The sequence below is a fragment of the Dendropsophus ebraccatus genome, chromosome 5 (genome assembly GCF_027789765.1).
Source record: "Dendropsophus ebraccatus isolate aDenEbr1 chromosome 5, aDenEbr1.pat, whole genome shotgun sequence".
Taxonomy (NCBI): Eukaryota; Metazoa; Chordata; class Amphibia; order Anura; family Hylidae; genus Dendropsophus; species Dendropsophus ebraccatus.
The window spans coordinates 58,895,979-58,921,224 of record NC_091458.1 but is presented as its reverse complement, the minus strand read 5'-3'; the positions used below and the strand labels follow the sequence as shown (position 1 = coordinate 58,921,224).

Sequence of the window (25,246 nt, the reverse complement as noted above, 5' to 3'; positions counted from 1 at the left end):
GCAATAGAGGTGAAGTGAGAATGCTGGATGTGCAAAAGAGAGCAAGCTGCTGTAGGAAAGTACTGATGGGCAATACCAGGCAGGAGAGAGGAGCGAAAGTATAAAGTAATAGAATGTAGGTGGAATATACAGGGAAAAAGTTCCCCAAACGGTACGCGCAATTCACCATTGACAAAAGACCATATGATCCAGACCCCCGTTATCCTATTCAGTTCTAATGTTACACTAAAGACTTATTGGTGCCAAGAAAACATGCCTCACATGCGGAGAAGTTAATGGAAGGAAATGTATTACAACAAATGCTATTTTTAATGGCACAAAGATCTTTCCCCGCGTATGCTGAATAGCTGAAGGGAAGCCGCCAATATGATTATAAATACCTGTACAGATATAGAGTTCCTTTAAAGGACTAGAAAAAGAAAAACAAAGGAACCACGGCCAGCATGAATGTGGATGATGTATATATCTGCACAATGGATCTGGTTCCACTTCAGCTACTAAGATCACAATGCAGAACAGTAAACACATTTGTGCATACGTGTGAGTCCTGGGATGACACTTGCTAAATGTGTTTCTTACACATTCTCCGCCTTTAAAGGGGTACTCCACATAACAAAGATTTAACCCTTGTTAATCCCTACCCATAATCTGAGCATGTTTGTAATAAATCTCTACTACATGAATTGGGCAATTTATCTGCATCCTGACTCCTATCCAGACACCCTGAAGCTGTTAAAAACACTCACTTCCTGGTCCACTCTCCACTGCCTTCTGAGACTAAAGTCACATGATCTCTGTCTTTTCTGTTGCCAGGCAAGCTGTAGCATCACATCTGTAACCCCACCCACCACAGACATCACACCAATCAGTGTGCACCTGGCCAAGGTGTGGGGAAACAACAGTGACAGCCTCCTGAGCAGTATAGGGGAAAGGAAACACAGTTGTTTCATCTCTTTCTCTTAATAATCTATGTAGATGGATAAGAAATTCCAAAGAGGCGGCACTCCAAGCTCAAGTGAAAAATAATAATCTTTTTCAAGCAGCTTGAGTGCCGCCTCTTTGGAGTTTCTTGTGGATTAAGAAGCCAGAGTCTGCATACCTGAGGCCTGCGCACCCACCTGAAGCTAGAGCCACACAGTGCCGTCCAGCAACTACCGTATTACTTAGATAGATATTTTGTTTACAGTGTATAGCAAAAGCAGATTGAGCCAGTAATGGGCAGTTACTACATGATGAGGTGGATACTTGGCAGTTGGCTCTGAAGTGCAATGCATGACGGGAGATGCAGTTTCCCCGGACGGCACCATCTTGGATATAGACTGGCTTTTAGAAAAACTTGACATTCAGGAACAGCGGCAGCAAGAATGAAGGGAGATGGCTCAAAATACTCAGGGGGAGTAAGACCAACTAGGTTTAGCTATTTTTTAGCTCTTGGGTGAAATACTCCTTTAGCACATTTAGGCTATGTTCCCACAACGTGTTTTTTTGCCCATTTTACAGCTGCCCTTTTGGACACCAATATATGACTGTATTATGTAAATTATGGCCATTATTTGAAACATAGAAATATAGAAGATTGTCAGCAGAAAAAGACCACTGGGTCCATCTAGTCTGCCCCTTTAGTATTTCCCTTCTTATTATCTTAGGACAGATATATGTTTATCCCAGGTATGTTTACATTATGTTATTGTAGATTTACCAACCACATCTGCCGGAAGTTTGTTTCAAGGATCTACTACTTTTTCAGTAAAGTAATATTTTCTCATGTTGCTTCTGATCTAACTAACTAACTAACCCAACTAACCTCTGACTGTGTCCCTTTGTTCTTTGCATAATTTGCATGTTATGGCACCAACATGGTGTCTGTAAAACGGCCAAAAAAAAGACATTGTGGGTACATAGCCTTAGATTGAGCCACAGGCAAACACATGCACATCGAATACTGAGGCCACATGAATACTTTAAGCTTACAACCTGAGTTCTAGCATGCCCAGATAAAAGGATGGAAGTTTGATCAATACAATAGGTGGGGTTCAGCGGCCATTTTGTCCTTTTGCAATAGCATCACTTCTGACTATGTATGCAATTCTAAGCACAGCTCTACATCAGAGACAGTGAGGGTCTAGCCCAGTCTGGGCCATATGACCAAACTATTTTATCAATGCCTCTAGTGGTACTATGGCGTGCAATATATCACACAGAACAAAATGTTAAATAATGTGGAATGGCTTCTTTAATTTGGCCACAAATCCCTTTAATCGCATCAATAATCATTGGTTTTGAGCCGAATGCAGAAATAAAACATCTATAACTCAGAAATCAAATTTAGAAAGGCATATAATAAACTTGATCAATGTGCTGTCAATGTATAGTTCATATGCAGTTTATGAATTAATAAAATGAATCTATACTACTAACAGCAGCATGACAGTGTAAGGGTTAATGGCGTCAGTAGAATATCTCTACTCTTGCCACTGGCTGTATGCCAAGGTTCCTTGTAATGAAAAAGCTGAACTATAAAGAGGAAGAGCAATTCCAAAACTAAAAATACAAGTAGCAATCTGTTCATCCACCATGTAAGCTGTTCTTTTAGACCAGGGGATCTATGGGTACCCTATCATATTGTGCTCAGGAAGGCAGAGTTCAGTGGGGGAATAATAATGTGTAACACCAGGGGGTACAGAGGTTGGAGCCACAACTAGGCCTGGAGAAGGCTCACTTGGCACTGGATGCATCATAGCAGTGTGCACAATTTCTGTAGTTTGATATCTATAGCACTTTGACCCTGATACCAAGGTATGTAATACCCTTCACCTATGACTTCAGTGTTTAATATTCATGTACCATGATATCATGATGCTTGATATTCTTGTTATGTGACATCATTGTGTACATTATATCTCATGCACTTTGATGATCATGATTATAGATGCATCATTGTTTACAATCCCCGTCTACAAACTTGCAGTGTATATTAATACGTTGTGACATCATCTGTAACCATCACACCTGTGCTGCCACAACACTTATCTACTGTGGGACATCACTGTATGTAGTGTCCCTGTGCTGTGATATCACAGTGGTTATTATTTATCTGTATTTATCCCTGTACTGTGCCATCTATGTATGGGTATTACCCCTATGCTGTGACATCACTGTGGTTATTATTTATCTGTATTTATTTATCCCTGTACTATGTCATCTATGGATGGGTATTACCCCTATACTGTGACATCACTGTGGTTATTACCCCTGTACTGTCACATCAATGTATGGTTGTCACCCCTGTAATGTGACATCATTATACGGTATTACCCCCTGTAATGTGATATCAATGTATGGTTATTACCCCTGTAGTGTGACATTACTAAGGTTATTATCCCTGCACTGTCACATCAATGAATGTTTTTTTACCCTGTACTGTGACATCACTGTGGTTATTATCCTTGTACTGTGACATCAATGTATAGCTCATTATGAGCATGGACTCTGTGTAGCACGGTTTGGGCAAATGGACTTTGCTTAAAAATACTCAGGTGTACTCCTCAAGACAAGCGGTTTTCTGCATTGTGGTGATTTACTGTCTAAGGCTGGGTTCACACTACGTATATTTCAGTCAGTATTGTGCTCCTCATATTGCAACCAAAACCAGGAGTGGATTAAAAACACAGAAAGGCTCTGTTGACACAATGTTGAAATTGAGTGGATGGCCGCCATATAACAGTAAATAACTGCCATTATTTCAATATAACAGCCGTTGTTTTAAAATAACAGCAAATATTTGCCATTAAATGGCGGCCATCCACTCAATTTCAACATTGTGTGAACAGAGCCTTTCTGTGTTTTTCAATCCACTCCTGGTTTTGGTTGCAATATGAGGACCACAATACTGACTGTAATATACGCAGTGTGAACCCAGCCTAAGACTGTAATTGCAAAAAGAAAAATGCATAAAAAAACTGTTTAAGTGGAGTTAGTGTTGTCTTGCTTCATTGGATTGTGCATGGGAAAACAAGCCCCTGTTCAGACACACCTTTGTCTATTGAGGAGATTTGCAGTGTGGTGTTTTGTTTGCCATTAAATAATAGTTATTACCCCTGTACTGCGACATCTCTGTGGTTATTACCCCTGTAATGTGACATCACTGTATGGTTATTATCCCTGAACTGTGACATCACTGTATGGGTATTATCCCTGTACTTTGACATCAATGTATAGTTATAACACCTGTACTGTCACATCACTGTGGTTATTATCCCTGTACTGTGACAGCAATGTATAGCTATTGCCCCTGTACTGTGACATCACTATAGTTACTGCCACCTCAATGTATCGTTATTACCCCTGTACTGTCACATGACTGGTGGTTATTATGCTGTACGGTGTCATCATTGTATGGCTATTACCCCTGTACTATGACATCAATATAGTTACTGCCTCTGTACTGTCACCTCAATATATCATTATTAACCCCTGTAGTGTAGTGTAGTACCTCTGTACTGTCACATCCCTGTGGTTTTTATGCCTGTGCTGTCACATCAATGTATGGTTATTTCCCCTGTACTGTGACATCACTGTGGTTATTATCCTTGTACTTTGTCATCAATGTATGGTTATTACTAGAGATGAGCGAACCAGGCTCGAGTCGATTCGAACCCGAACGTTCGGTATTTGATTAGTGGCGGCTGCTGAACTTGGATAAAGCTCTAAGGTTGTCTGGAAAACATGGATACAGCCAATGACTATATCCATGTTTTCCACATAGCCTTAGGGCTTTATCCAACTTCAGCAGCCACCGCTAATCAAATGACGAAAGTTCGGGTTCGGATCGATTCGAGCATGCTCCAGGTTTGCTCATCTCTAGTTATTACCCCTGTAGTGTGACATAACTAAGGTTATTATGCCTGTACTGTCACATTAATGTATGGTTATTACACCTGCAATGTGACAGCACTGTGACATCACTGTGGTTATTATCTCATCCATTAATATGGATATTATTTACTTATCACTACATTTGGTAATGTTATAGTGCTGAACGCATAAGAATAAATCCTGCTCAGGGGCATAAGTAGAAGGCAAAGGTCGCAGTAATATCTGGGATGGCCCAGTGGTCCCAGTACTATAGTGCATGTTAATCTGGGGTCTCTGATGAGAAGTTTGGCCACCAGGGGCTTCAGGTTAAGCCTCTATGCAACACTGTGCATGTCAACATAACTGACCCTGACCCAGTCCTGCTAATAGCAGAGGTGCAGATGGTGATGGGCAGCCCACATACTTGTTTATAGAGAAGGGAAAGAAGAAAAGCTAAAAGACGCAATTTTCATGTCCTATGATTGCTATGCATGACACAACTCAATGCAAATAAGTCCTTACACACAGCCAGAACAATATAGTGAGGCTCCTGCACGGCTTTCTATCAGAGGTTCAGGTGAAATCCTTAGTCAGCAGGAAATAAAACCTTGCTCTGTGCTAAGCAGTCAGGAATTCCCAGATAGGTGTGCGTTATACATATATATTATAATCCTACCTTGTGTTTGAGGGATATAAGGAGCCAGGAGTTTTGCCCTTTTCTTTTCGTAGCCCTTCTGTGTAATATCTCCTGTAAACAAAAGCACAGAATGTAGGTAAATGACATATCAATGTACAATACCCTTCAAGCACATGAGAAAACACAAGCACTACAGCAGAATACAAATCAGAGATTACCATAGCAGACGGATCACCACATTCAAATCAATGGGAACGGAAACCCCAGGACGACATGATGAAAAACAGAGCGACAGCGGCTCTAAATACCCTAATGCATATGCAACATAAGGGCATATGCTCTCATCTCTGGGTATTGGGACATCATGCACAAGGCAATGTATACAGTGTAAAATATGTTACCTACATGAAGGTACTAATACGATTTATTATAGGTGTATAGCAGTAGCCTATTGATTAAATTCTCTGGAATGGAACGGATCTATCATAGTCAGTTATACAGTAATTCGTTCTTCTCACAACCTTAGTGTCACAGTAGCACTTGCAGTTTTTGCCTTCTATTTGAGAACCAGAATGCTCAGGATGAACAAACTTATGGTGCGTTTACACAGGCAGATTTATCTGACCAATTTTGGAAGCCAAAGTCAGGAATGGACTTGAAAAGACAGGGAATCTCAGTCTTTCCTTTATGACCTGCACCGTTTATAGTCTGTTCCTGGCTTTGGCTTCAAAAATCTGTCAGATAAATCTCTCTGTGTAAACGCACCATTAGAAATTCCTATCAGGCAAGGACAAGCTGCAGTGCCAAGGCATTTGCTGTCCAGGCATGAATTGTAGTTTTGCCACAGCTGGAGGGCAGCCAGTTTGACACCCGTCAACTCCGGCGTCAGCAAAAAACAAACAAACAAAAAAAAAACAAACACTAACAGACACAGACACTAACAGACATATCCCTCCTAAATCGATTACCATTCGAAAATCCCGCCGGCCGAGGTCGCCGTCAACCCCATCCACGTCTCCATCTTCTCCTTTACTTCCGGGGTCCCATGGCAAACTTTTCATTGGCTGGATGGCATCAAATGGCTTCCAGCTTGCTTAGCAGCCGGCAGCCTTTTCACTCCCATTCATTCTAAAGGAAGAAGAGGAAGACCAGGCCTGCCCCCGCTTGTGACGACTACGCTCAGCCAATCACAGCTGAGCAGCTGATGATGCACAAGAGGGGGGGGCGAAGCGGTCCGGCCGGCCTTCTGAAGATGACGTGATAGTCCCAAGATGGCGGCCATGGTCAACAGTTAATACATAAGTATAATGCACCACACTTCCAGGTCTAGCGTGGGTGGGAGGGAAACATGGGGAAGGGGGCCATTCACTTAAATAACAAACATTACAATGTTGTATAACTTTGTAATGTGTGTTATTTAGTGAATAAATGATTTACACCACACTACCCCTGTAAGACAGGTGTCTTAATAGGAGCAGCGGCAGCCACTATCTCCTCTGGGATCAGCCCCTCCCTACACTTATCTTCTCGCTGTCGGGACGTTTAATAGTGCCAGCAGCGAGTGAGGAACGAGGAGCAAGCGAGCGCTTGCTCCTGGAGATCGCCCCGTGTAATAGGGTCTTTAGGCTTGGTTTACATCACAATTTTGCTATTCGTTTAATGTTTCTATTCTATGAAGAAAAAAAAAAACGGATGCTATTACCTTCTGATCCGTTTTCCATTGACTGACATTATAAAAAGACGGATCAAAGCGTATATTTTTTTGTAACATACACAAAAACGTGTGTTTTCCAAAACGGACACAGTGAGACGGATTGCAAAATAGTGATGTGAACCTAGCTTAAGCCTTGATGTCATGATTAACCCTCTAAATCACAGAATAAATGGCAAATGTTCTATGATATAAACCTAAAGGGTAATTTCAGTTCCCAGTCCAGCATATGCAGATCTATGGGCACATCCCAGAGTTATTCTTTAAAGAATTTCCACAGCTAGTATATAGTTGAATGGGTTACACGACAAAGTCCGTCTGATAACGCGATGCAATGTGCGATGATTCAGCTGCCCTACAAATGATCTTGTGCAGCTTATGAGCAAGTAATGAATAGTAACTGGGTGCTGCACTATTTCCTGTTTCCTGAGCGTTTTATCATATAAAAACACAGATAAGTGGGGGGATATGATAGCATTATAACTACGCACTGTGTAACCAGCTTTCACTTCCTCCACACTAAAAGTGTACCACTAACCCACAGCACACGGAGGAGCTATGTGGTTGAAATGCAGGCAGCATAGGGGGGCTGGATCTACAGTCGGAATCCCATCCAGGCTACTGTGGGTTGCATGGTCTGTGTGACTTGTAATCACCAAGGGAATTATGTAATATAGCACAAAAAGCATGGGTACAATAATACCTAACCACATCCATGGGTCTGGATACCACAATTTGTTTGAATAGGATTTTGCAAATCCTATCCACATGCTGGGAGGGGGGGGGGGGTGGAAACTTACAACCTAACTTCACAAGAATACACTTTTTGCCTATTGAAAGTGTAGCTTTTGTTTCCGGTATCATTTCGGGATAAGCTGTCCTGCATGTACATGAGGAACATGGCCATAAAATAACTTGTATTTCAATTAGATTTTGCAGGCTCCTTCTCTATCTTTCAGCATTCCCTAAGCTGGTGGGTGCAGTCTAACCTATATACTGTCTCCAATATACTGCATACTTACAGAACAGGGGGACATGCTCTTCTATGTCTCTGTAAGAAACAGCTGCATAATCGACTTTATAAAGCGGTGCTAAGCAGTCTAAGCTGTAATTAATGCCCAGAAACGTTTGCTGAAAAAATGGTAACCATTTAAAGTGGTATTCTCATCACCTAAACCTTTAGTATTTGTTAGATAATACAGTAAAGTAGGCAGTGCTGCAAATGCTTTGTATTATCAAAACAGCTTAAACAGCTTTCTCTCTCCCTTTAGTTGACAGCTCAATGTCTAGGTTACTGACCACCACTCTCCGCTATGAGAGCAGTGGACTAGCTATAATGTCACTCGGTGGCCGAGATCCTCGATAGCGTTAAGTGCATACTTTTAACCCATTCTCTCCGCCTGAGATCATCGCCACGGCCTGTGGATTGTCCCCAGAGGCATGTGGAATTTTGTAGAGGAAGCATACTTTTCTAAATCCAAGAAGTAAGTAATCCAGTTGTTGCCTGTTGCCTTTAAGTGTCTTTTAAGAGTTTAAGCTTCTGCTGTCCTGGTGTCATACGTGACCATGAATTACCTGAATTAATACATTACAATGGCTGCTGCCTGGCAATAACAGGCGATCACCTGCCATCATCTATTTAGTGATAAGTACTGATCTGATAGGACCCCGCACACCCACTTCCTACTAAGGGCCCTACTACAACAACAGATATCAGACAGATTTTTTAAGCCAAAGCCAGGAAGGGATTTGAAAAGAGCAGAAATCTCATTTTTTTCCTTTGTTGCCTGTTCTGTTTATAGTCCATCCCTGACTTTGGCTTAAAAAAAATATCTGTCAGATAATCTGTTGGTGTAATAAGGCCCTAAGCCTACTAAACACCATCACCACCTTGTCAAGGCAAATCTCTATTTGTCAAATTTTTTAAATCTAATAACATAGCTAACATAGTAACAAGCTGTGCCACTTTTATTTATCTGCCCTATTATATTTTTACCAATAGTACATTCATCATTATGATGGTGATGACAGACTACCAACATCTGCTGCCAGGGAAAACAGTGACCCGACAGGGCGGATTTTATCGTTTCATCACATAGAGCTTCCACTAGAGATAAGGAGCTCCAGAGGTGTCTGACAGATGCTGATCTCCCGCCTTCACGGTCAGCCAAGTTGAGGCTGATAGCCATCGGCTTATCGATTGCTTGTCTGACAGCTGTCTACGGTCAGCTTAGTCTAACCCAATGCACAGCTCAATGAAAACACAATAGTAGATGCAATATCCCATCACTGAAAGAAAGAACAGCTGGGGGGTAACAGCATCACAGCAGACCATTCTGCCGTCCCCAAACCACAACTATAGACTGAAAGAGGGAAAATACAAGTGAGTGGGAAGACACAAGGATGAGTCACAGCGCTAGGAGCCGACGCAGGCTGGGAGACTAGTCTAAATAATGAGGCAAAAGATGTTTCTAAGGATTGTGAAGCGTTACTCACTGACCAACCACGGATTTGGCATCTGCCCATTCTTAAAGTATATTACAAATCAGGCCCGTAGACTCCAGCCAGAGGGTGACTCAGCCCCGAGCATCCCCCGTACACATCTCACCTTCCCAGTCATACATTTCTTCTTTCAACTGAGTAAACATTAAAGAACATAATGCACTTCAAAGTAAGCTGAAAGCTTTATGAAACGATGCCACATTGGATTCTCCTGTACTTATAGTCCACCACCACCACAAAAATGGCTGCATTTTTTTTCACCAAAAAATGTCTTTATTTGGGCCATGAATAGTTTCAAGGAGGCAGGACCTAGCGTTCCCTGGGCCCGCTATGCCTCATTGTGCGCTATGCTGATTATGCAAAGAGACGGGCATACAGCACAGTGGGGCGTAGTGGTTTCAGGGGCAGGGAATCGTAGGCCCCACCTCTTTGGCACTATTTACATCCCAAATAAAGGCTTTTTTTTTTTTTTTTTTTTAAATACAAATAAAAATACAGCCACCAATGTTATGTTCTGTATGCCTTTATTAATACCACCAGAGGCAACACTAGCTTCCTAGGTGGTCAGGGGGTGACAGATTTGCTTCAATACCCAGTGTTAAGAATTACTTAAAGCATTACTGTCAATTGAAATACGTTTTGACACGTCAAATGCAATCAGGAGATACAGCTGGATGGAGTGTGCCACTCCTAACCGGCCAAAGGTACGACTCTATCTTCATAGACTATAGTGAAGCAAAAGAATCGGGTTTGTTTGACAGCCGGTGTAAGATGCACGCTGCAATGTTCTTTTCCTGGATGTATCTCCAGATCGCAGCAGGTCCTGGTAGTGAGCCCCACTGTGATCAATAACTTTTTATATGTCATCAGTTTTTTTAAAATGAATTATCAGGCTTATCAGCATTACTTTATGGTATCTGTATTCAAAAGGCAACTCTGCAAATTTAAATTCAACTCAAATAAATAAATATCAATCCTTGAAATCCACATTATTCTAGCAATCTTTCTTCCGGTTTAATCAGTCATTATTGGTTTCACACGTACCAGACACAAGAGAGTAGGATCCCCATCAAATGCACACAGGAGTATTATCAACTCCAAGAGTAATCCTTTTTCCGCAGTAGAGAGGTTAACAAGCTGATGGTGGAAGTCTGACCCTGTGATCCTTTTCAATCACGAGAACAGAGGAAAATTGTCTCCCAATGAGGCCCAGCACGCATGGACTGTCAGCAACCCCAACCCTGCTCTATATAGTTTCCAACATTGATGATCACTGAGCTTCGGATACAGGTAAAAATGTTTTTGTTTAGTAAAGGCTTTCTCTAACCACTATCAGAGGGCCACATTTTGGACCTTTTGCGAGACTTATCGTTGTAGAGCATGTTGTGTCTGATGAATCTGGTGTTATCTAAGTTTAGAACTGCTAATAGTTATCCTAATAATGTGTGACTAAATTCTGGCACTCTTTCTGGTGCCGGGACCCCTTTCTGCTAGATTAAGCCCCCTCATTCAGCACAAAACAAAATATCTCGTAAAGGGGTCTAAAAGACATAGTCAATGCAGTGCCAACCATATACTCCAAAATGGTGCCTTTGCAATAGTAAATCTGCTCGAGCACCATTGGCCAAAGCTCCCCCATAACAGTGCCAATCGCCGCTCTCCCCAGTGACTGCCACGGTGCACCCTATAATAATCCGCTACAATAATTGGCCCCCGATTCTCCAAAACTGTTCTGTCCCAAAAGGAGGATACTGTATAGACTATATTTTTCTTCCTCTTATGTATTGGGCATTGTGAAGCTAGGGTATAAAAGACTGGCGGTACATTTCTTCTGTACAGTATCTAAAAAAGTATGTAAAACAGCAACTAGCAGAGCAGCTGAAGTACCTTTCCCTGCAGTTGGCTTCTGTGAATATATTATTGATCTGTAATGAATAATTCTCTACAATAATGTTCCCTTCAGCATTAGGAGGAGTGTCTGGATATTCTGCCTTGCTCCAGGACATTCCCCGCAGCTGCTCTGGAGTCCCTTCAGCAGCTCCCAATGTAACGCTCCCTGCAGCCCCCCAGCCTGTTACTGGTATATAACTGTACAGAAACAGGAGCTTCTCCTCCCGAATCCCCAGCAGACATGAAAGAGAGGAATGCCTGTTAATAAAAGCTACAATATTTCTTATTTGGAGTTTCCTGTTCTGTCAGGAACCAAAGAAAGAAAGCCCACTTATAGCTGAACATAAATACGGATATCCTGCCCGAATCACTTGCTGTAAATTGCAGGGGCAGGAAGTAAAGTTGACAATAAGAAAGCTTAGAAGTTCAAGAACTGTACTGTCAGCAATGAATCAAGGTAGCACTCGGTGTATAAGACACAGCTACATAGTATTAGGCACTTGAGAGTCTGCCTAGTGCATAAGGTGAATACTGTATTACAAAGCTCGTGCCTAGGTCAATGCTCTTATAAAAGGGACCCTGGGATCACTTTCATGCTGCCTGAACCACAGGTCCCGACTGACAGGACTCATACTTCAGGCAGCATGAAAAGTGATGACAGGTTCCCTTAAAGTAAAATAGAGTACTTAAGAAGCACCTCCAAAATAATCTACCTGTACTTTTGGTTGGCTGGGAGAAGCAATTGGTAGTATAAAGCCTGTTCTCAGAGATGCCTGTAAGGTCTATTCTATTCTATTTGTCTGGTATCTGAAAGGTGAGCTACAGTAGCTGATAGAGTCCAACAAATAGATGCACCTCTCTGCCAGGGACTGCAGTACAGCTGTGTCAGTACAATGTACAGATTTATACATGATGCCGGGAGGTCCGAAAGTCCGGTCCACAGCATATCTTCCGTGCACAGACTGTATTCACAAAAGGTATGAATGCCGCCTTAGGCTTCCTCCAGTAAAGTTTGTCATTTGCCAGGAGAAGCTTTCTCTGTCCACACTGATCCACAGGAAAAATATGTGTTTTTTCCCGCCATGTCTGGCCTAATATTTTGTGCACAGCTATTTAAGGTTATTAACTTCAGTTAACTAAAAGTACAAAAGTAAAAACTACAGAAAAAGTTGAGTAATATGCGTATTAGCTCAGATTTAACAAAACCTTTAAGAGCTGGCATATGTTCCGGTCCTGGTCTGAGGTCTTACAGCCCTAATCCCCAGCAGCAAGTTGCCCTTCAATCTGGCACTTTGCCTGCTCCAGAAAATTATTACACACTCTACAATTAGGCCTTAACAAAAAAAATTAATAAATAAAAAAGAACATTTGCCATTATAACTATAAAACTTGCTGAAATTTATCACCAGATGTTCCAGTGACACGTATCTCAAACTCACCAGGAACTCACCTTAACACATAGGCATTAATTGCAGATCTCAAAAACAAAGTAGTAGTAGTAAAGTAGAGGTAATCTCAGGGGGATCTTAGGGCCCTATTACATCGAGTGATAATCGGACGATTTGGGCCGATTCGGCCAATTATCGTTCTGTGTAATAGAGACAACGATCTGCTGATGAAACTATAATCGGTTGATCGTTGGTTTAGGTTTCGACCAAAAATCGTCAGGCGCCGATCGCACATCTCCACCTGTAATAGCAATGTGCGGCTGACGATTGCCCAAACACCTGATCCCTTACCTCTTGCCACTCCTGGTCTTTCCTCTTGTGTTTCGCAGCTTCCCAGGACCGGGAAGCTGTGGATCACAGGAGAGAAGATTGGGAGCGGGGGAGGTAAGGGATCAGGTGTTTGGGCAAGGGCTGCATGGACATCGCTTACGCTGTCCATGCAGCCCTTACTGCCCAATTATCTAGCAGATTGGCGCTTGTTTACTAAAATGATCGGGTCGCAGTCAGCCGGTGTAATAGGACACTTACACAGTAATACAGTACGCTACATCAGGGTAGTGAGGACAAGACATCCAGTGTGTCCAGACCTTGCTCTTCATGTTATCTGCCATTTATGTTTGCCTTTTATTGTAGTGTTGTCTTGGGTAAGGACCTCCTTTTTTATAAAAATAAACAAATAAATCTTTAGCGCACTTTATCATGTGGGGGAGGAGTATATACGGTAAGTCCTAACACTTGCAGGTTGCATTTTTCTGTTTTTGTCTGTACATTAGCTACAGCAGCGTGCAACCTGCATAGTGAGAACAGCAGTACTGGTGTGTTGGCCATTTTTTTCATGTAAAAACATTATATGAAAGAGACATGGAATGTGCTTCTCCATAGAGCAAAACTACAGTAAGTTCAGGTTCGTGAAACCTTGAACACCCAGCGTTTGACCAATGATTGCTGGAAAAGATGGATGCAGCCCTACTTCTCTAAATGAAGCTGCACAATCATAAATAACATACAACCTGTATATGAGGACTAAGATTTCTTCCTCTTTCAGAGACCACCTAATAGACAAGCACAGGTTGGTAAAGCTCATCTATCTGATAATCTACCGCTATGTAATGATGCAATGTCACAATGGTTCAGCGATACTATCACAAAGGACAGTGGGCTTTCATAGAGGGCTACACAGGAGGAACCTTCCCCCAGAGCCAAGTCTATGGGAGCCTGCAGCTGTCCGGGCTTACAGCCTCCACGGCCCAGCATCTAATTGATTTGTATCTGCTTCAGCTCCAGGGAATAGGAATCCCTATTATTCTTGATATTTATCACAGGCTTGTTATGCTACATATGTCTTGTAATACAAATGTATTTCGTCTAACCATGGGACTGTGCTGTAAAGACAGCTACATGGTAACAGCACAATCTGTTGTCACTGACTCAAGTCATTTAGTCACCAAACCTGGACACTTCACAAGCGGGCGCCATGTAGGATTTCTACCAGTGCAGTCATTTGTTGCAGTCTCCATCATGGCAGGAAGTATCAGCGGGGGTCACGGGCACTGTTGAGCGTAACCATCTGCTCAATTAAAAATGTTTTATTGAATCTCGGCACATGAATATATTTCATGATCACTTTGAGCTTCTCATTCAATGATTTTCAGCTCAGTTACTGCCCGGTGACAATGCCAGCTTGGCGACAAAATGCACGGCAGGAATAAAGAAGCCCTTTTTAACTTTTCCATTATCTGTCCTCACGTTGATACAAATACTACAACAATTCAGACAAGATCTTTGTCAGCTGACAGTTTCTGGTCTCTATCCAGACTGCCCCTCCAATTACTCCACCAGGAAGGGGGGGGGGGGGATCTTACATGGTTCACGCTTTTGACCTCTATTAAAAGCTATAAAGTGAGATGTTAAATTGTTGCATATTTCTGCATAACTTTCAATGGTGTTCGCTGTTTCGGCTATTGGTATAAGATATATAGGGGTTTAACCTAACCGACCACCGACGTAAAATTACCACCCAACCCCTTTGTTCTGTGAGAGATAAGCCACAGTCAGAGCACCCCTCCCCATAAAGTACAGAGGATCGCTCAGCCGTGCTCAACGTCTCTGTGTATGAGAAGAATGGAGGTGCATGGGAGATATAATTGAAGGTGCCTTAACAGAAACTCAGAGTTGCAACAAAATGGCAGTTTCGGACCAGCCTGGGCCTTTTTCAACGTTGCTATATTCTGCACTGAGGAGGATGTCTATGGTCAGTGATGGAGTCCCATGCATACAATGTAATGGTGTAACTACTGGAATTATTTGCCTACATGTAAACTGTATCTTCTTGGCTTCTGGACACGACAGGCCTGAATTTTATGTTTTAATCAATGGGACAATTTATGCCATTTGTCTGGTCCTAGGATGTAAAGTAATACACGCTTGCTACAAGGCTGTTTGCTCAGCTGTCCGTGTCTTATTATTGAGGCCAGCAGGGTTCATGTGGAGATTAATGGCCCAATCTAAAATGGAATCTGGCCTATCTGTGTTAAATGGCATTTACCAGGGCCTAGGATCGTATTTTCACACAACGCTCCTGAGGAAATGTGATCTATTAAGGCATAAGGCCTAATTGTTACATAAATATTAAATATCTTTTACAAGCCGTTGGCATACCGATTACTCAGGCATTAAACCTATCTCTACAATGGCTTTACACTCACATGTACATTGTCCCCAAGGGAAAAGAAATATTCTGAAGAGTTGGAAATAGCAAATGCATGCACGCAGGGAGGACTATTATCCAGCCCATATATCCCAGGATTAAAGAGACACTCTTGCCAAAATGTTATCCTGTGGCCTGTTATCTACACCATTTATATTACAGGGGTATTCCAGGGAAATAAAATTGTTTTTATGTTGCTAGAAATTATTTAAATGAAAAACAAGTGATACTTACCTACCCTGGTCCCTGCAGCACCTGTTCCATTAACTTTTCCAGTCCCCCACTGCTCGGAGCAGGACTTGCCCACTCAGCCAGTCACTGACCAAGACGAAACACCACATGCAGAAGATGTTATTTCTCCAGACTACCCCTTTAACTGGTTATCAGTGGTGTTGCGGGCCTGTCTTGGACCATGTCACTGAAACTTTTGCAGGTTGTGTGTGAAGCAAAAGTCACTTACTCTAATCGATCCAATGTGAATGCTGTCATTGGAATGAATAGAGAAAGTGACTTCCACTGCACACATAACCTATGATAAGTTCAGCGAGTCTCAGCACCAGTCACATGGTCCAAGACCGGACAGGAATAAGGCTGATAACTAGCTAATAAATGTTCCTGTAACTAAACTAGAATACTGTAATGTACATCATGTAGGTAGCTACTGGGCCACAGGATAAACATTTCTGTGGGAGTGTTTCTTTGGCCAATAATTTGCAATACATTGGTGAAAATAACCTGGTACAATCTACTGTTAAGTGCCAGACTAATCTTTATACTAATAGTACAGATACCTCAAGTAAACCAAACCTTGGAAATCTAAAGAGTTCTGAATTCAACAGCCCAAGTGCCCCTCCACTTCACCCTCCAACGGGTTTCACTATCCTTCCTCCAGAAGCAGTGAGGTGGAAGGGGAGGACGGTCAACAAATATCAGGGAGGGAACAATGCTGGCCAATAGCAATAAGAAAGACTGCAGTGAGCCAAGGATTGATGCGCTTTGCCAAGTGCTTCTCCTGGCTCTAACGATCGGTAGGATTCTGAACTCCTGTCACCTGAAGACCCCAACTGTTCAAAGTTTATTGTCCTGGAGACAAATATGTCAAATATGTCAAGTTAAGATCGGTCGGTGTCTCATTACTGAGACTCCCCCCCTCCGACCAGTGGTAAGAAAGGTGAAGGAAACTAGAAATTGCTTCACTCCCCACCTTAGTGCACAGTCCAACTGATTACAGGCGATGGGTTCCAGAGACTTTAATGGAACCCATCACCTCTGATCAGTCAAAAGGCATATAAAGCCAGGAAGTGGAGGGGTATAACCAACAATCGGATGTGGGGAGGGGGGGGGGGGGTGCTTAGCAATGAGATCATAACTGATCATAACTTCTGACATGTGATTAACTGCATTGATGTCTCCTGTGTCTAATGCATTGTTCACAGAACTTATTTCTAATAAAAAAAATATCCGATTTTGCACGCGTGCTTTTAACACTGAGGATAATATGCCATTTAGGTCATCTCAGCCTGTGAAAACTGGCCTTTCTGAAGTAGCTTTGCAGCTCCTTTACTTAGCATGTTATGAAAGGATACATTACAAGCAATTACATAGGGGTCATCCTCCACAATGCTGTTGTACAATCATGTGATTCAACATGCACACGCAGAATTATTCCCCGATACATGTACATACATATGCATCCGAAATGCATGTTTAGTCAATGATTTCTAATGCAGCCAACCAAAGTGAAAGCAAAAGGCGTGTACACATCCATTCATCTCTTATTATACAAGTCACCACAAAATAAACTACACTATGAGCTGGGAAACTACCATGTAGACACAACCGGTTCTGGTTGTTGCTGCCTTCTGTTTTGTAGCTCTGAAAGCCATGAGCTATGACAATGAGTTTCTAATGACATTAGCTTGGGCAGGTACAGAAATTTTATTGGATTATTCCCATAAAGCATTTACATAAAGGTGTCCGGCGGCTAGGATGTTATGTATTCACAAGTAGCCTATTACTTATGCAAAGTGCACCTCTAACAGGCCTGCTTACACCAGCGTATTGGTAATCTGCCATCATATAGATCGATTACCGATGAGATCGCATCAGTACGTCCTCAGTATTTCCAATCAGTCAGCCCACTTATATAGAAGAATTTATAAGCCAAAACTAATAGTTGGTCCAAAATACAACGCTGTTTAAGTGCCATTCATACTTTTAATAAATACTGATAGGAAATACTAGCCAAAACACTGCCATGTAAAGGTGGCTTTATACTGATGGCCTGATGGGGGAAATAGAGTTACATTACAAAAAATGAATGCGGGTACTGAATTGAACATCCCAAATTATATAGGAGTGTAATGTGGTGTAGTGGAACAGCGCAGTTTGCGCGCAGTCATATGGCAATCACCCCCTGAAGAAGTGGAAATTCAGCCACATCTATACTACTTTGTCTCACTCTCATCTGCTCCTATCGGAGATGAGGAATATGTGATCTCCCTAAAGTCAGGCCTCCCTATGCCCTGTACTCACACAGCAGATGACAGAGAGAGGAAGGTAGAATATATATGACAGGGCTCCAGACTAAAAAATTTACCTGGGAGCCATTGGCTCCTAACCTGAAAAATTTAGGCGCCAAATAGAATATTTGGTCGCCAACATTTTAAACCATGTAAAATTAATGTTATGTTAAATGGGACTTACTGTGTGCAGAGGCCACGGCAGCCTCCTCCTCCTTTAGATCCTTTCTTTTCTTAGTTTGAAAACGTTCAACATGGAAACTTGCAACTTGACAACCATATACAGTCTGACTCAGTACTTCAGCTTCACTTGGCTAGCCTTTTAATGAGGCTTACTCTTCTGAACTTGAACTTAAAGGGAACCTGTCGACCCGCGTGCCGGGGTGACAGGCTCCCAACCCCCCGTTAGAGCCCCCTATACTCACCTCATCGCGCCGGGTCCCGCTTCTGAAGATGGCCGGGTCACGGAGATCTCAGCCGCTGCAGCCCGGCGTGCGCTGAGAAATGAGTCCAACGCTCATGGAGAATGACGGGAGAGTCCAGCGCTCCGTCATTCTCTATGAGCGTTGGACTCATCTCTCAGTGTGCGCGCCGGGCTGCAGCGGCTGAGATCTCCGTGACCCGACCATCTTCAGAAGCGGGACCCGGCGCAATGAGGTGAGTATAGGGGGTTCTAACGGGGGGTTGGGAGCCTGTCACCCCGTCACCGGGGGTGACAGGTTCCCTTTAAAAGCTTGCAACAGTCTATACATACTGAGCTAGACTTATGACTGCAGCCATAGTGACCCCCCACAAGATGTGTATATAGATAGATATATCTCTCACCTAGTGACTAATGCAAGTGACCCCCTACAATACAGACACCTGAGGGGCCCTGATAATAATAATTGTGCATATATCTATCTCCCAGTGTCTGCAGCCAGTTTGCCCTACATTTATAGATGGCCCCCTCCTTTTATAGATGCCCCCTCCTCCCCCCATTATAGATGCCCCCTCCTCCCCCCATTATAGATGCCCCTCCCCCCATTATAGATGCCCCCTCTTCTCCCCCCCTTATAGATACCCCTCCCCTTAGAGATGGCCCCCTCTCCCCCCATTATAGATGCCCCCCCTTCTCTTCCCCCCATTATAGATGCCCCCCCCCCCTTTCCTCTATGCTAAGCAGTATTTAAAAAAAATAAACACACAAACTCACCTGACAACCCGCTCCCCCGGCGATCCTCTTCTTCTTCAGGCGCTGTCCCCGGCTGATGCGCGGCTGCCGGGGGTGTCCCGTCCTATCCCCAGCAGCGCGGCGCGTCAGTGAGCTCCCTGTACGCCAGGGCTGTGACTTCTGACACAGGAAGCGTCTCTGACGTGCGCTTCCTGTGCCGGAAGTCAGGGCCCCAGGCAGCTCACTGATGCGCCGCGCTGCCGGGGATAGGATGGGACACCCCCGGCAGCCGCGCATCAGCGCATCAGCCGCGCATCAGCCGGGGATACTTAAAGAGACAGCGCGCCGCCGCCGGGGCCAGTCGCAAATGGCGCCCAGATTAATAAATCTGGGCGCCATTTGCAAAATGTCAGTCGCATTGGCGACCATTTTGGTCGCCATCTGGAGCCCTGTATGAGCGAGGAAAAGCTTTGGATTGGTGCAAGTAAACTCAGCAGTGAATTACTGAAGCAACCAAATGGTTGGGATCTCATAAATCTCATCCACATGCTGGGGACATTTCTCACACAGAAAATAATGCAGGTCATCAATAATGCAAGATAAGTGGCGATATTGGTGGAAGAAAACTGGATTTAGCCAGTGTGTTACTGCCTAATAGGAGATGCCCTCTTCAAGGGTCTGGTAGCATCTCTAGCAGCACTAAGTTTGGGGTTTGCAATATGTTGGAAATGGGGAAGGATGGAGGGAAAAAAAAATGGAGGCTTCATATTTACTACAGTGTTGTCCCTTTTACAAAGGTCCCCTTGTCTGTTGTAAACTTGTAATCATGAAACACGTCTTCTCATAGCTCAGTGTTTTACAGTTAATATGCTACTCTTTCTAGAAATTTAAGACTAAATAGCCAACTGGGCATTAACAGTTGGGGGGGCGTGTCCCTATATTGTCACTGCCGTCTCTGATTGGACAGTCTTTGACAGTGTAAAGACACGCCCCCAACAGGTTTGGCTGGGTTCACACTACCTTTGCAAAAAACGGATGGAAAAAACAGATGCAACTGTATGCCATTATAAAAACAAAATGGATCAAAACGGATTCTTTTTTTTTTTATGGACACAAAAACAAAAAAAATGATCTTTTTTTTATAATGGAAGTCAATGGAAAAACAGATGTACACAGTTGCATCCGTTTTTTCCATTTTTATTTTTTTTTTCAAAACACGGATTAAAAAAATGGATTGCTGAGTCTACTGTTTCTGATGTTAGTTTGCTGTGTCAAAATTGTTACTTATTTTCTTGTTCACAATGTGTTGGTTAACACTTCTGTTTTCCTATTGTCATTTATTCTTGTATTCCTACAAAACTTCAATAAAACATCTTTGAATACGAAAAAAAATAAATGGATTGCAAAAACGCAGTGTGAACCCAGCCTAACACCCAGTTGAATACTGAGTCATAGATTTCTACTAGGCATAACAGAGGATTGACACAACACAGGGCTATGAGAATAGATGTCTCAGAATCATTATTTTATGGGGAACACAAGTATTTTCTAAAAAGGACAGGTCTAAAGAAGCCACAGGTATTTTTCAAAGCAGTGCTTCTCAAACAGGGCGGAACCAGTGAGGCGTCCCCTAGTTGCTGGGGAGGCACAGCTGGGGAGGCAGTATTCACAAAATTGGTTATAAGCTGCACAGTCCTTTTCCTCGTTGCTACAACATCTGGTTTAGGAACATTATCGACTAATTTTGTACTTTTTTCTATGTTATACAGAGTTTAGGATAGAAATAAAGGGTAGACTGAGCAATAGTTTTCATTTTTGTGTGGACTTCCACCGCAACTGGTGAAGGCCCAGAGACCCTATAGGTCAGCAATACATATTGGCCCAGGCATTGCTTTGCTCTGTAGGGTAAGGCTCCAGTAGAAAAAGTTTTGAAAGCAGCACTTCTCAGAAATACTTTGTGCAAAACTTTAACACAGTCATAATTGTAGTGCGGGGCGTGAGGAAAGCACACCTAGGAGACAATTCCTTGCACCCCTGTACAGTGGCCCTACGCTAGGTATAATAGTATCAGTGCTACTACCGTCTAGCACATAGCAGTACTGCCTTTCTGGATGAGTCAGCACGGCACAAAGAGGATATATACACACACAAATACAATGCGTCATTGAAAAATAAGCAAAGACTTAAGTGTACACAGATAACATGTTAACCTGTACCTGCTGGTGAAGCTAGCAACTTACTGTGTAAAGAGAACAGGAGGTCAACAACCACATGAGCCTCCAGCATGAGCTCATCCTCTGTCCTTAAACAGAGATGGGTTTCATCTTTTGTCACAGCCAAGATGAGGAACACAACATCCCTTATTGTCCGCGTAATGTTCCGTAAACAGTGGAAATATTTCGGCAGATGCAGTGAGACAATATATCACAGCCAGGCCTGGAACACACTGAGGTCATTGAGGCAGACCGATACTCTGCAGAGGCCAATTACACCACAAAGAACAAAAGAAAACTTAAAAGTCTATATTGTCTGTATGGTATTAGAAAGCTTTTCCATGGATGAAGTACACAAAAGGAAAAAATACTACATCACCAGACCCAGTAATAGTGTATGACAGCGCAGCAATATGGACCCAACATAAATGTCCAGTAGTAGGAATGGCGGAGCATTGATATGTGCACTTTATCCCGACTGTGGATAAGGAACAAGCAAAAATAGATAGAAAGTGGGGATAGGCTCATGTGGGTAAGAATAATGGACAAAAAAGTATGTATTGTGTGCAGGTAAGCATTGGCTTACCTTCCTCGCCCACATCACCACCGTGCCCCACATATCAGCTGGTGTGGGCAACTTTAACTTGAAAAGTTCCTTTAAAATTTAACTTGTGCACATTCTGTAGTCACAAGTACCCTTTAACTATGAAATATTACCATATCCATTCACAAACTCACACAAGCTGGTGTGTGCACTTGCCACCTTGGGAATGCTGTGGAAAATCTATAGTAATCTCATAATGTTGGACAATACAACCCTGCAATACGACTTCCTAATGGTAGATCTACTTGGATCTACTTCTGTCTTAAAAGCTGTATTAAAAACTGGTGTGTGTTTTGAGCCTTAATAAAAGGATCTGATTTGTGTCACCATGAACATACCTCAGCTCTCAGATATGTGAAAACACTTGGCTACACCCTGGAATGACCTGGAGGCTGTGATTCTTGGCCATAAGCCCTCAATGCTACCTGTTACGTATTGCTTTTCCAACATCAACAATAACTAATTAAATGATAGTGTAATGTGAATAGGAAACCTCCTACCAGCCCCACGCACCCAACAATGGCACACACTCATTCCCGGGAAACCCCATTGGGATACAGTTTGTGGTGTAATTCCATCGGGATTGAATGGCACAAGTACATGCTGCCATTGTGACCACAAAAATGCCCAAGTGCTGGATTCTTTGATGGATGGATAACACCAACTAAATGCTCGACACCTGCCTACACTTACTGCAGCACAACACGTGCCATATGTTGCCCTAGAGCACTTAACTTAGAAGGCACAAAAACAAGACTACTTTACATGATATGTTCACATCTCCCCAATAGGGACTTTTAAGGTTACTTTTCCCTAATCCTTTTCCTTTTTTAACCAGTGCTCTGGACAAGGTCCAACTGACCCGGGATAAAAGAAACACATTGAAGACATCTGATAGGAGAGAGACACTACAGTGTGCAATAGCGGTCTAGATTGGTTATTGTGCTGTGGACATCCAGGGTCTTCCTTTTGGAGTGATATCTATTGACAGAATTTATTTTTAGATGTCATTGTGGGGGGCTGTTCTTTTATGTTTAATAAAAGTTAAGTATTAATAGTTGAAACCCCTATATCTACATCCTGAGACAAGCAAAAAGTTACTGATCCCACAAGACGGTCGGGCAGAGTGCGCAGCAGTATCCCGGAGTCAAAAACCTGCAATCAGCCTATCAATAGGTGATTGCTTGTTTGCTGTGTGATCGCTGGGTCTATAATACAGGCAATTATCGGCCCATCTCGGACAATATTTGCCCCCTGTAATAGGGTCTTTTAGTAAATTTGTTGGGTACATTTCTGGGACTGTTCCTTTCATCTGAATTGTAAAAATCTATGCACAAGTGTCACAAAATCTACATTTAGAGGAATGGAATGGATATTTAACTTCAAAAATTTCTGCAACAATCTGAAGAAAATAAAGAAACCTCCCTGGTATTGTCATTGCAGAAACGTATCCACAGGATAGAAGACAACTAATGTTTCGGTGATGGTGGGACGCCCGGCAATCAAGGAAGAGCAGGAAAATTGAAGCCCCGAATAAATAAGAGCACAGTGCACTTGTATTGGCTAGCACTCTATTCAATCTCTATAGAGCGTCAGCTCTTCTTTCATCTGGGGCTACAATTTTAATGCTTTCACAGGATCAGTGGAGGTCCCACAGGTCAGACCCCCATCTAGATGGCTAATACCCCCTTAAATATGAAGTCTCCCAAATAATGAAAGAATAATTAAAAATGTTCTGATGGTATAATAAAGTACAAAATACATAAGCATTTTATCTACAGATCCTCAAATTTACAAAATTCTGTAGAAAACCTGTGTGACGTATTAAGATAGATGACCCATCACTACTGTAATGTCATTACTAACCATCAAAATCAAATGACACAGATTTTACACCAACAATCACTAGGTAAGATAACAGAATACAAAATGAGATATCTAGGCAATGGAACATACTTTTCAGACAAAACACCTTTCTATCTCCCCTTAGAGATCATGTTTAGTATGTATAGAGAGTCCAGACCGCGAACACACCGCATTACAATACAAACCATAAAAGTGCTGATGAAGCATCACATTTACTGCCAAAGTCGGCCTGGAATTCCCACTACACAGGAATCCTCAAACAACCCTGCTCTTATTTATTGCTCTTCTAAAGCTCAGCCATTTAAAGGAACAATGTCTGTGAAGTGGAATATAGAACCACTTAACATCAATGATTTATCTGTTTAATAAGCCTTCATAAACAGACGCTAAGCTGCTTTCAATGGAAATCAACAGTTTTATTTGCCTTCGTGTCACCATTAAACAAGAGCTGAGGATGGAATGATAGGAATTCTTTACATGAATAAAACTTTTTTTGCGACCGACTATGTTCAGTTACTTTTACAATAATAAGATCCGTTACTAAAACCGTTCTTGTTGTGACCAATCACGGTGTAGCATATTCTTCTGATCATCCTGCAACCCCCAGCAAACAGCCAGGAATTTCCCCTGTAGAACAAATGTAGTACAACATGGCGCCTTTCAAATCAATACTTGTCCATGTAATGCTGGAATGGCTTCAGATTGCCATGAGAAGCCACTTAAACAAAACAGCCCAGCTTTTCCTGCCAGAAGAAAAAGGAGACCAATTCTGTCGGGAGACTGCCCATATTAGCATATATTAGCAGTAACACCAAGGAGGACACATGGAAGCAAAAATGATCATAAGTGTTCACTTTTCATAACTCTTGGTACAAAAAAGATTTATGAGATAAACCCTTTAGACCCTTATGTCTGTATAGACATAAGGCTGAGAAAAGAGCACCAGTAAGGTTGTATATGATAGCAACGCTCTATGTGCCCGGTTCACACTAGATGGAATTCATCAAGATGTTTCCGTACTCTGATCTCAATAATAACATGTGCTGGAGTAAGCTGCCAAAGAGGCGCACATCACACTGAAATCCACAGCAGCTTTGAGCAGAGAGCAAGTTCTGCTATAATTATACATATATTTTTTT

The 25,246-nt window shown here is 42.5% G+C and overlaps 1 protein-coding gene across 2 annotated transcripts in view; it reads right to left on the bottom strand.

Annotated features, from left to right (window-relative positions):
- The window catches only part of DIP2B (disco interacting protein 2 homolog B), a 145,503-nt gene that overhangs the window by 78,570 nt on the left and 41,687 nt on the right, over positions 1-25,246 (bottom strand). For both annotated transcript variants that reach the window (XM_069970294.1, XM_069970295.1), the window contains exon 2: positions 5,531-5,602. In XM_069970294.1, coding sequence (XP_069826395.1) covers positions 5,531-5,602 — 72 coding nt within the window. The remainder of the gene's footprint in view (positions 1-5,530; positions 5,603-25,246) is intronic.